This window comes from Watersipora subatra, chromosome 5 (assembly GCF_963576615.1).
Source record: "Watersipora subatra chromosome 5, tzWatSuba1.1, whole genome shotgun sequence".
Taxonomy (NCBI): Eukaryota; Metazoa; Bryozoa; class Gymnolaemata; order Cheilostomatida; family Watersiporidae; genus Watersipora; species Watersipora subatra.
In genome coordinates this window covers 18,120,676-18,133,931 of record NC_088712.1, presented here as the reverse complement: position 1 = coordinate 18,133,931, position 13,256 = coordinate 18,120,676, and the positions used below count along the sequence as shown (strand labels likewise).

Sequence of the window (13,256 nt, the reverse complement as noted above, 5' to 3'; positions counted from 1 at the left end):
GCTCAATTTGAACCAACTTTATTGGATTAAATGATAAAATAATGGGCTACGTTAACTACTTAGTCAGTGATGTAGTTTTAAAATTCTAGTTGCAATTTTTAAACCATACTGCAGGAAGATTATAAGACATTTGAAATGCATTAGACAGATGTATTCTAAAGTTCACTTGTCTTATTTACTTGTTTATTATGTTAGATTTTAAAGCTGAACTGAAAGCTTTCAAATAAAATGAAACTTGCAGGATAGTTTTCACTTGATATTTGGCTAATTGCGGCACATTAAGATGATAAGTAATCAAAGAGTCTTCAGATTCAGAGAATTGGGCGCTTTCAGATTCCATATGTATATTTGATTTGCGTATATATTTCATACACCATATATTTTAGATATGTTTTTTCTTTATTCCTTTCTACCTAATGAAATACGTTGAGAATATGTTTCCAAAACATCAACAAAGCATGTAATCATCTCTAATGTTTTGCTGTTTATAGCATCAGTTATATGATCTTGTTTTGGGTTTATTATATATCTAATAATTGCAATTATACATAAAACAAATAATACATTTAATAATTCTTATCAACTAGAAAAAAATCACGTAGTATCTACTACATATCCCACTTTAGCTGAGCAAATAAATGTAGGCATCATGCATTAACGTAATCTTAATGCCATTGTATGCACAATTTATATACTAAACATGCCAAAGATTTTCTGCCCTGACTAGGTTCACCATAGTCCTACAAACAACTTCTGTTTTAGGTATACTCTTCAGCTGCGGCTAGTACATTGACTCGCAAAGCGTTGGTCCTTGGTCTATTCAAAACAGAGGAGTCCGTATCATACACCCGAAGTACCAAACACTATATAGACTCTAATCCTACACTTAATGCCAACTTAGATGACATTCTGGGGGGCAAATTTAAGGAAGGATCTTCCCGACTTCTTTACAATCAGTCAAATTACGATGTAGTATGTTTAACCAATCTGGGGCCTCTCAACAAGGGTGAGTAGGGGATATTCGGTAGCTTTTGCTACACACGCTAAGGTTTAGCAACTATCTGCTTCTTGCAGGTTTCAATGGTTTCAACATAAAAATTGTTCATGCCCGATTTTTAAAGATTATAGGACATCACTCACAATAAATCATACTTTTTTCATGAACAACGTGAAAAAGGATAATTGAAAATAGTTTTAAACGTTTAACCATATTTAATAATATCATAATATCTAATATCATGTTAGTGCAGATGTTATTAAAACTTGCAATTTCGCATAAAAACTGAGGGAAACAACCTGCTCACTTGAAAGAACATCACATTCCTAACACATTGCTTGTATAGCCACAGCTAGAGCTTCGTGATTTTCAAAACTCACCAAACAATTCGATATTGCCAACTTGCAATATGAGTGAATCGTCAATACAATGAATCATTTATAGACGTTTCGCGATGTATCGCAATTTTATTATTACATATAAAATACTTGTAAATTTCAGTAAAGATCTATTTGTATATTTTGACTTGAAAATAAACTGTTTAGTGTTTGTGATAATTATAGACATCTATTTCATCAATGCCCATGTGTTGGAAGGCCCATGCGTTTCAATTCCCATATCGCTCACTCTGAAAATCCTCAAGTTTGAGATGAATCGCCATTACATAACTACATCGTTTATACAATTGTTGACATCTCTTTAAATGGTGGCGTTTTCAAATCATTTACCTTCAAAATCACTGCCAAGCAATTCCATCGTCACATCGCGAAGCTCTAGCCACAGCTATTATATAAGTATTTTTTGTTATAGGAGATTTCTCAACCACTTTTTCCCAAGATCACAGAATTACACTTGTTTGTAGAACCAGTAAATGACTACAGTTCAATAAGCGGGGTGGTTTCATTATTGGATGGTGCAGGTGTTAGGCCATGCTCGTGATTGGCTATTCTGTTGTTAGCCAGGTCTCATTTAATTTGATTATTCTTTTTGATAAATGATTCGCCTATTGGTAGGTTTAATCAGTCCCTTTGTCATAGGCTGAATATCTCAGGGTAATCTCATGGTTGGACGATTCTATAATAATGTATCCTTATTATAGTACAGCTGTGATGGAAAGCTTTTCCTACAGTTTATCTTTCTTTTTATCAGACCATTTCGTTATTATTCATTTCTACAAATAAACCTTTTTGGTATTATAGTTATTATTATAGTTATATCGTATTTATTATATAGTTATTATAGTATATAGCTTTATTATCATCGGGCGATGCTGTTCAAAGCAAAATACGCTGCGAGACAAAAAATGCCGGAATGAGTTAGATCCCATTGAACTTTTTTATTATTGGTCCTTTTTGCTACTTGCTGATATTGTAGCTTCATACTATTTGTCCTATTATTGAACCTTTCTGTCATTCAAACTTCTTGTTTTATTATTAGGCATTTTTGTTATTTGATCTTAATGATGAGCGTGCACCAAATTTTAGTAGATTTTATCAGAAATGATCGATATTTTTCTATCATTTGCGATTGTTTTTGATGTTTGAGGTGCTCTGACTGTCATGATATTTCAAGAATGAAGTCAAAAAACCTGATCTTAATTGAAACGCTCAGATCAAGCGAAAGTGCATTGTATCATTGTAAAGAGACCAATTGAATAAATAATGCTGTCACTTGACACAATAGCCGGCATCATCTATAGCAAGGATAACTACTAGTGATGTCATTTCAAGACATATTTTTCTTCGAAACATTTTAGCCGCGATCAACTTTTTTTCGATTTTAATCTTTAAACATCCTGGCAGTCAGATCACCTTAAACATCAAAAACAAATGATAGAAAAATACTTTTTGATAAAGTCTACTAAATTTCGCGTGAGTTCATCTTTATTGCCAACATACTGTTTGACCTTTTGACCTGCAGTTGCTAATTTGTAATGACTTGATGTCCTCTATATACATACACTGCAGGTGTTTTGTAGGTGCTTATGATGAATTAGAGGAACTGTATACCCACAGGGAGAGCATCAGAGGCTCAATATCAAAGTCGATCAAAGCACTCATAAATGAAGGCGTCACGCAAGTATGGGCACATTCTTTACTTTCATTTTTGACCAATGTTCAATGCTCTCCGTGCATGGTATGTATTGTTTCGCTTTTGAATTTAAAGGCTGGTTCACATTTTATGGCCGTTTTTGTCGTTGAAGCTACAATACTTCAGTGATCGTCAGTGATAACAATGTTCAGGTATCACAAACCTATCCGTGTTTGCATCAGTTTTGTACTCCATTACGTTGTGTTCTCATTTTTCTTTTTAAATTTTCGCAAAGAAACCTCTTTATTGTCGCATCAAATCAAATATTAGTCCAGCAGCAACTATCATAAACGGAAATAAATCACTCTATCCTTGGTCTCGAATTACTATCGCCGAAATGGTTTACATGGTCCAGGTAATTGTCGATGCTCGGCGAAATATTGGGAAAATTTGACAGCTGCAAACTTTCCTGACGTATCTGCGTTGCTTCGATGTTGACGGTTTACAGTTCACATAGTCGACGAAGAACCGATATAGTGAACCAGCCTTAAGACTTTATGGTTTGGATTTCATAAAGGAAATTACAACACGCTAATCTATCTAAATCTCGAAGTCTATGTGTTGTGTGTATGTCCAGCTATAGGCTATAGGGGTTAAAGTCTAGCAATGACAAATCTACATACCGCTGTATTTGATCTGGGAACCTCCAGATCTTGAGGAGGCGAACTTAACCATTAGACTACTCAAAATACTCACGCTTAAACCGCTTGGGGTCATTAACTAGCATGGTCGACAGTTACATAACGGAACGATTATTAAGCCGTCTGCAAACGCAACAATCGTTTTAGCTAAGGTAAGCTTACCCTTATTAGCTTACCAGGTAAGTTGTTCCGAATCATTGTGTAATTATTTCATTACCCGTTAAACGCCGGTGTGTGGCTAGTTAATAATAATTTTGCTAAAAGTTTTTTTCATACTGGTAATAATAATGGTGGTAAATGTAATGATAATAAAGGTGTACATTTGTTTATTCTTTACATCTCTTAAAATACCCATGCTGAAAGCGCTTTGGAATATTCTATTGGTTATTGCAAGCACTGTTGATCATTATGCGTAATGCAAGGATTATTAAGCTGGCTTCAAACATGGCCATTGTTATAGTAAAGATTTAGACGACTAGACTAGATTTAATCTACTAATAAGAGCATTGTCCATCTGTCTTTCAAAGCCACGCTTTTAGATTCGGAAAAGAATGCATCACACAGGAATTAAAACTTTTATATTCTGCTTAGAAACCAGGTACACTATCGACTGCGCTACTTGACTACCTTGTTACTTTGTGGGCTTACTTATTACACATGACAGTCTCTCATGGTGCACATGAGTCATGCACATGCCTGTATACTAGTAATAATATATAATAGTGTAATAATATGTAAAGCGCGCTGTATGAGTCTCTGTATGAGCTCATATCCCGGCCTCGTTTCTTGACATTTTCGTATAAACTACTTTTTTCGCATTTTTACTTAATAAACTGTGTTTTAAAAGGTAGTATATGAAGTTTATTGAGTTTTTCATGAATTCAAAGAGAAGGTATGGGATATAGTAATATATTAAAATGAGCTCATATCTCAGCATCTTCACAATTTTGTGAAAAATTAAAATTTTTGCGTATTTTCAATTAAAAATAAAGTAAAAAATAAAATATGATCAGTAGTTTTTAAACAGCTGTAGCCAACACTCAAATCCTTGTACGCTACAACGGTTAACTTCGTGCTGCCAATCAAGTCCATCATCAGCATGAACAAGCTGCTTCATATATGTTGCAGGTGGAAGTTGATGGTTGCGGAGATCCTGAGGCTAGCGCAGAGGGGGCTACCCTCACTCACTACTCGTATGATGACTTCAAGTCATCCAAGGCAGACCCACTCGAAATCCTGCCTCACAGTTTAAAGGACGGAGCTCTCACCGAGTGGAACCGCGGCAAAACCCTCGCCGACTCTCAAAACTTGGCCAGATGGTAAGACCATTCATTATCAAGTTGCCTCTTTGGTGAGCATGCTATATGGGCTTTCATGCTTCAAGTGTTGTCTTCTCATCGTCAACCATGCCTAATATTTTTTTTTAGATGGCAAAATTTGTGAGCATACAATGATTCTTTTAAAAACGAAATCTGGATTTTCCGTTAACCATTCTGACATGACGAGTTTTGATGCAGACTATCTCTGCAAGATATAAACATCTGACTCCATAATGAAACAGATAAAATAACATAGTAAAAACTTAATACAACTAGAGCCTTATTACAATAAGCGCAGCTAGTTGTAACAATGTGTATTAACTGGCTGTAGGTGATAATAACAATAGTTGGATTTGTCTTCCCTTGTTTACATTCTGTTGGCAAGACAAATATAGATCCTGTAAAGGGTTGGAAAAGATTATGATTTTTTTGCGAAAAAATTGGACAAATGGATTTGTCTGATTGAAACCGATCTTTTGATTGTTATGATTTTTTGATAAATTGGTTTTTAGCTCATTTTTGCAAATTTTTTGTGTCGCACATCAGAATGCTGGTGAACCAACCTTTCACTATCGGTGATTAAATGCTTTGATTGGACAAAATCTTATATTTATTGCATTCAACATATAAAACTATGTGCAAACCACATGCAAGTTAGTAGAGTAGAGCTACTAACAGTCTCACAGGAGGTACAAACGAGAGCCGAAGACATAAAAAGGCACTATGAAATATTTAAGCCCATTTTTCCTTAGTGTGATCGAAGCTGTTGATGGCTAGTCTGAAATTTACCCAGTTTCTTTCTGTACATATCAGTTTGTTGAATAGGTTTTTAACACTTTTTTAAAGTTTAAATTACGCAGACATTACGAAATGATGATTATAAAATTTTAAAAAATCTAACTTTTACGGAAACCTCAAACCAGTGGACAACATAAAAATCATAAAATTTGGAACAAAAAGAAGAGAGGCAAATATTGAAATTTTTCATTCCTTGTTTCACTATCCGCTGCAATTACTTTTAAGACTAGAAAAAACTTGATTACAAAACATTGTGACATTAGCAAATTGAGCATTATTCTAATATATGTCCACTATTTGGGCTTCGTGACAATGCTGGGTTAAAAAACCTGAGGTTAAACCTATTCTTCCTTGGTGTGACCTTTGATAATAAACTTCATATGCATCCAATTTTTAACATAAAAACTTGACCCTTATTAACATTGCAGCTTCTGTTAAGTGTTCTGTTAACCATCCTGAAACAACGAGTTTTAATGCAGAATACCTTTTAACATCCTGTATAGCTTATAATTTGTGAATGTTTTATAAACTTAAGGTTTAATTGTTTTATTTTGGGTTTTCACATGACTTTGTCATTTGAACAAAAGTAATATGAAGTGTAAAGGATGGCAATTCAGCATCTTGCTATAACTCTTAACATCAGCTTGAAAGAGTTTTTTGTCTGTGAGACTTTAAAATTCTTCTCATGTATTTTAACAAATATGTAGTCGATTAGTATAGACTAGATGACTCCACGGAAATCGAGCAGGCTGTTGATGTGTGATTAAACCAAAATCAAAACAATTTTTATTGTTCCGGCAGATTGATGGTGATAATGATGTCACTAATTATATCAGCTTACAAAGTGGCCATTATTTCTGTTAATCATAAATTATCTGCTTAATTTTGCACTGTCCACTATCACTGAATGATTTCTGTTTTTTTCTAGGCTGATGGAGTCGCCATCTAACTTCATGACCCCAAGCAGGTTTGCTCAAGTTGCTCAGGATCGGTTACCCGAGTCATGTAACGTGGTTGTGCATGTAGGTACTGTAAGAGTTGTCTTCCCATTGCTGGTTTCTATGAATAACCTAATACTAGTCCTTAGTCATATCTCGACATAATGTAGAAGCTTAATGCGTTCTGAGAACTGTGCTCGTATGTCAATTTACTCGTGTCACAAGGCATTATTTCTTATATAAAATAACTAAATACAAAGTAATCTGTTGCTATATTACAAAAATGGTTGTATTTCAGTACCTACATTAACAAAGTAACAAAGACCTATTTAGTTATTAAAATCTGCAATAAAATGTAACGTTACTATGTACACTACTGTAAGTTTTTACCTTCAAGACAGTCGTAGTGACTAATGGCAGTCTGATAGAGAGTGGACAGCAACGCATTCTGTAAATTAAGCTTTTGTATGCTACATAATAGGAGCTTTGAATTTAACTTCAATGAATTTAGTTTACTAAACACACACTTAAAGCTAAGTTTTAATCTTTTACAAAACTTACTTTAATTTCTTCGCCCTAATTTTATTATCAGTTTCCTATTTGGCGCTTTTATTTCGCATTTTCTATAACTTTTAGCTGACTTTTCAAAAACTTTTTAACTAATTCGAGGAGAAGGATCGAGTGATGCTGTTATTAAAAGTAGCCATTCTTGATCATATAGGGGCCATACTTGATCATATAGCGGCCATACTTGATCATATAGCGGCCATACTTGATCATATAGCGGCCATACTTGATCATATAGTGGCTATACTTGATCATATAGTGGCCATACTTGATCATATAGTGGCTATACTTGATCATATAGTGGCCATACTTGATCATATAGTGGCTATACTTGATCATATAGTGGCTATACTTGATCATATAGTGGCTATACTTGATCATATAGTGGCTATACTTGATCATATAGTGGCTATACTTGATCATATAGTGGCCATACTTGATCATATAGTGGCTATACTTGATCATATAGTGGCCATACTTGATCATATAGTGGCTATACTTGATCATATAGTGGCTATACTTGATCATATAGTGGCTATACTTGATCATATAGTGGCTATACTTGATCATATAGTGGCCATACTTGATCATATAGTGGCTATACTTGATCATATAGTGGCCATACTTGATCATATAGTGGCCATACTTGATCATATAGTGGCCATACTTGATCATATAGTGGCTATACTTGATCATATAGTGGCCATACTTGATCATATAGTGGCTATACTTGATCATATAGTGGCTATACTTGATCATATAGTGGCTATACTTGATCATATAGTGGCTATACTTGATCATATAGTGGCCATACTTGATCATATAGTGGCCATACTTGATCATGTAGTGGCCATACTTGATCATATAGTGGCCATACTTGATCATATAGTGGCTATACTTGATCATATAGTGGCTATACTTGATCATATAGTGGCTATACTTGATCATATAGTGGCTATACTTGATCATATAGTGACCATACTTGATCATATAGTGGCCATACTTGATCATATAGTGGCCATACTTGATCATATAGTGGCTATACTTGATCATATAGTGGCTATACTTGATCATATAGTGGCTATACTTGATCATATAGTGGCCATACTTGATCATATAGTGGCCATACTTGATCATGTAGTGGCCATACTTGATCATATAGTGGCCATACTTGATCATATAGTGGCTATACTTGATCATATAGTGGCCATACTTGATCATATAGTGGCCATACTTGATCATATAGTGGCTATACTTGATCATATAGTGGCTATACTTGATCATATAGTGGCCATACTTGATCATATAGTGGCTATACTTGATCATATAGTGACCATACTTGATCATATAGTGGCCATACTTGATAATATAGTGGCCATACTTGATAATATAGTGGCCATACTTGATCATATAGTAGCTATACTTGATAATATAGTGGCCATACTTGATCATATAGTGGCCATACTTGATAATATAGTGGCCATACTTGATCATATAGTGGCTATACTTGATAATATAGTGGTCATACTTGATCATGTAGTGGCTATACTTGATCATATAGTGACCATACTTGATCATATAGTGGCCATACTTGATAATATAGTAGCTATACTTGATCATATAGTGGCTATACTTGATCATATAGTGGCTATACTTGATCATATAGTGGCTATACTTGATCATATAGTGGCCATACTTGATCATATAGTGGCCATACTTGATCATATAGTGGCCATACTTGATCATATAGTGGCCATACTTGATCATATAGTGGCCATACTTGATCATATAGTGGCCATACTTGATCATATAGCGGTCATACTTGATCATATAGTGGCCATACTTGATCATATAGTGGCCATACTTGATCATATAGTGGCCATACTTGATCATATAGTGGCTATACTTGATAATATAGCGGCCATACTTGATCATATAGTGGCCATACTTGATAATATAGCGGCTATACTTGATCATATAGTGGCCATACTTGATCATATAGCGGCCATACTTGATAATATAGTGGCTATACTTGATCATATAGTGGCCATACTTGATCATATAGCGGCTATACTTGATAATATAGTGGCCATACTTGATCATATAGTGGCCATACTTGATCATATAGCGGCCATACTTGATCATATAGCGGCCATACTTGATCATATAGTAGCTATACTTGATCATATAGTGGCCATACTTGATCATATAGCGGCCATACTTGATAATATAGTGGCCATACTTGATCATATAGTAGCTATACTTGATCATATAGTGGCCATACTTGATCATATAGTGGCCATACTTGATCATATAGTGGCCATACTTGATCATATAGTAGCTATACTTGATCATATAGTGGCCATACTTGATCATATAGCGGCCATACTTGACCATATAGTGGCCATACTTGATCATATAGCGGCCATACTTGATCATATAGCGGCCATACTTGATCATATAGTAGCTATACTTGATCATATAGTGGCCATACTTGATCATATAGCGGCCATACTTGATAATATAGTGGCCATACTTGATCATATAGTAGCTATACTTGATAATATAGTGGCCATACTTGATCATATAGTGGCCATACTTGATAATATAGTGGCCATACTTGATCATATAGTAGCTATACTTGATCATATAGTGGCCATACTTGATCATATAGCGGCCATACTTGATAATATAGTGGCCATACTTGATCATATAGTGGCCATACTTGATCATATAGCGGCCATACTTGATAATATAGTGGCCATACTTGATCATATAGTAGCTATACTTGATCATATAGTGGCCATACTTGATCATATAGCGGCCATACTTGACCATATAGTGGCCATACTTGATCATATAGCGGCCATACTTGATCATATAGCGGCCATACTTGATCATATAGTAGCTATACTTGATCATATAGTGGCCATACTTGATCATATAGCGGCCATACTTGATAATATAGTGGCCATACTTGATCATATAGTAGCTATACTTGATAATATAGTGGCCATACTTGATCATATAGTGGCCATACTTGATAATATAGTGGCCATACTTGATCATATAGTAGCTATACTTGATCATATAGTGGCCATACTTGATCATATAGCGGCCATACTTGATAATATAGTGGCCATACTTGATAATATAGTGGCCATACTTGATAATATAGTGGCTATACTTGATCATATAGCGGCCATACTTGATCATATAGTGGCCATACTTGATCATATAGTGGCCATACTTGATCATATAGTGGCCATACTTGATCATATAGTGGCCATTCTTGATCATATAGTGGCTATACTTGATCATATAGTGACCATACTTGATCATATAGTGGCCATACTTGATCATATAGTGGTCATACTTGATCATATAGTGGCCATACTTGATCATATAGTGGCCATACTTGATCATATAGTGGCCATACTTGATCATATAGTGACCATAGTTGATCATATAGTGGCTATACTTGATCATATAGTGGCTATACTTGATCATATAGTGGCTATACTTGATCATATAGTGGCTATACTTGATCATATAGCGGCTATACTTGATCATATAGTGACCATACTTGATCATATAGTGGCTATACTTGATCATATAGCGGCCATACTTGATCATATAGTGGCCATACTTGATCATATAGTGGCCATACTTGATCATATAGTGGCCATACTTGATCATATAGTGGTCATACTTGATCATATAGTGGCTATACTTGATCATATAGTGGCCATACTTGATCATATAGCGGCCATACTTGATCATATAGTGGCCATACTTGATCATATAGTGGCCATACTTGATCATATAGTGGTCATACTTGATCATATAGTGGCAATACTTGATCATATAGTGGCCATACTTGATCATATAGTGGCAATACTTGATCATATAGTGGCCATACTTGATCATATAGCGGCCATACTTGATCATATAGTGGTCATACTTGATCATATAGTGGCTATACTTGATCATATAGTGGCCATACTTGATCATATAGCGGCCATACTTGATCATATAGTGGCCATACTTGATCATATAGTGGCCATACTTGATCATATAGTGGTCATACTTGATCATATAGTGGCAATACTTGATCATATAGTGGCCATACTTGATCATATAGTGGTCATACTTGATCATATAGTGGCAATACTTGATCATATAGTGGCCATACTTGATCATATAGCGGCCATACTTGATCATATAGTGGCCATACTTGATCATATAGTGGCCATACTTGATCATATAGCGGCCATACTTGATCATATAGTGGCCATACTTGATCATATAGTGGCCATACTTGATCATATAGTGGTCATACTTGATCATATAGTGGCAATACTTGATCATATAGTGGCCATACTTGATCATATAGTGGCAATACTTGATCATATAGTGGCCATACTTGATCATATAGCGGCCATACTTGATCATATAGTGGTCATACTTGATCATATAGTGGCTATACTTGATCATATAGTGGCCATACTTGATCATATAGCGGCCATACTTGATCATATAGTGGCCATACTTGATCATATAGTGGCCATACTTGATCATATAGTGGTCATACTTGATCATATAGTGGCAATACTTGATCATATAGTGGCCATACTTGATCATATAGTGGTCATACTTGATCATATAGTGGCAATACTTGATCATATAGTGGCCATACTTGATCATATAGCGGCCATACTTGATCATATAGTGGCTATACTTGATCATATAGTGGCCATACTTGATCATATAGCGGCCATACTTGATCATATAGTGGCCATACTTGATCATATAGTGGCCATACTTGATCATATAGTGGTCATACTTGATCATATAGTGGCAATACTTGATCATATAGTGGCCATACTTGATCATATAGTGGCAATACTTGATCATATAGTGGCCATACTTGATCATATAGCGGCCATACTTGATCATATAGTGGTCATACTTGATCATATAGTGGCTATACTTGATCATATAGTGGCCATACTTGATCATATAGCGGCCATACTTGATCATATAGTGGCTATACTTGATCATATAGTGGCCATACTTGATCATATAGTGGCCATACTTGATCATATAGTGGTCATACTTGATCATATAGTGGCCATACTTGATCATATAGTGGCCATACTTGATCATATAGTGGTCATACTTGATCATATAGTGGCAATACTTGATCATATAGTGGCCATACTTGATCATATAGCGGCCATACTTGATCATATAGTGGCCATACTTGATCATATAGTGGTCATACTTGATCATATAGTGGCCATACTTGATCATATAGTGGCCATACTTGATCATATAGTGGCCATCGATAACCGGCTCACATCTCAAAGGTTTCTCATATTTCAAGGAAGAAACTTGCTCAAAATTCTGCTTGTATCTTGATTTTCTCATATGTCGAGGTATGACTGTATTCTATTTGAAGACCTCAATGGAAGAATTATCAATATCACAATTGTTCAAACTTGAGATGTAGCCAATTTAAAGTTTACAAACTTTTTTAGAGAGAATCACAACTTATATCTTAGAAACCTTTTAGCTGGTGGTCAATAAGGATGTTACCTGTGAATGTGATCAACAAAGAATCGGTAGACATAATTTGATGTGGCACAACATGGCCTAAGTTTAAAACCACTACACGGACATTGATGGTTTTACTTATTTATGATGAAAGTTGTTTATGGTGTTTTACTTATTTACGTTTATTGATGAAAGTCATTGACAACTCTCTATGCATTATGTTTTATTATGATAATGGTGATAATGTTACAATTTTATAATATTCTGTTTTTAAATGCTATATTGCAGTAAAATATGGGGTTTCTAGTATCTAAATTTCAACCAAACAAAACTGAACAAGTCACAA

General features: G+C 34.9%; 1 protein-coding gene across 1 annotated transcript in view; it reads left to right on the top strand.

The window, feature by feature from the left end:
• LOC137396847 (cytosol aminopeptidase-like) overlaps window positions 1–13,256 on the top strand; it is a 38,637-nt gene that overhangs the window by 3,639 nt on the left and 21,742 nt on the right. Inside the window, exons 2-5 of the mRNA XM_068083157.1 lie at window positions 763–1,006; window positions 2,976–3,076; window positions 4,858–5,048; window positions 6,775–6,868. Of these exons, the coding sequence (XP_067939258.1) occupies window positions 763–1,006; window positions 2,976–3,076; window positions 4,858–5,048; window positions 6,775–6,868 (630 nt within the window). The remainder of the gene's footprint in view (window positions 1–762; window positions 1,007–2,975; window positions 3,077–4,857; window positions 5,049–6,774; window positions 6,869–13,256) is intronic.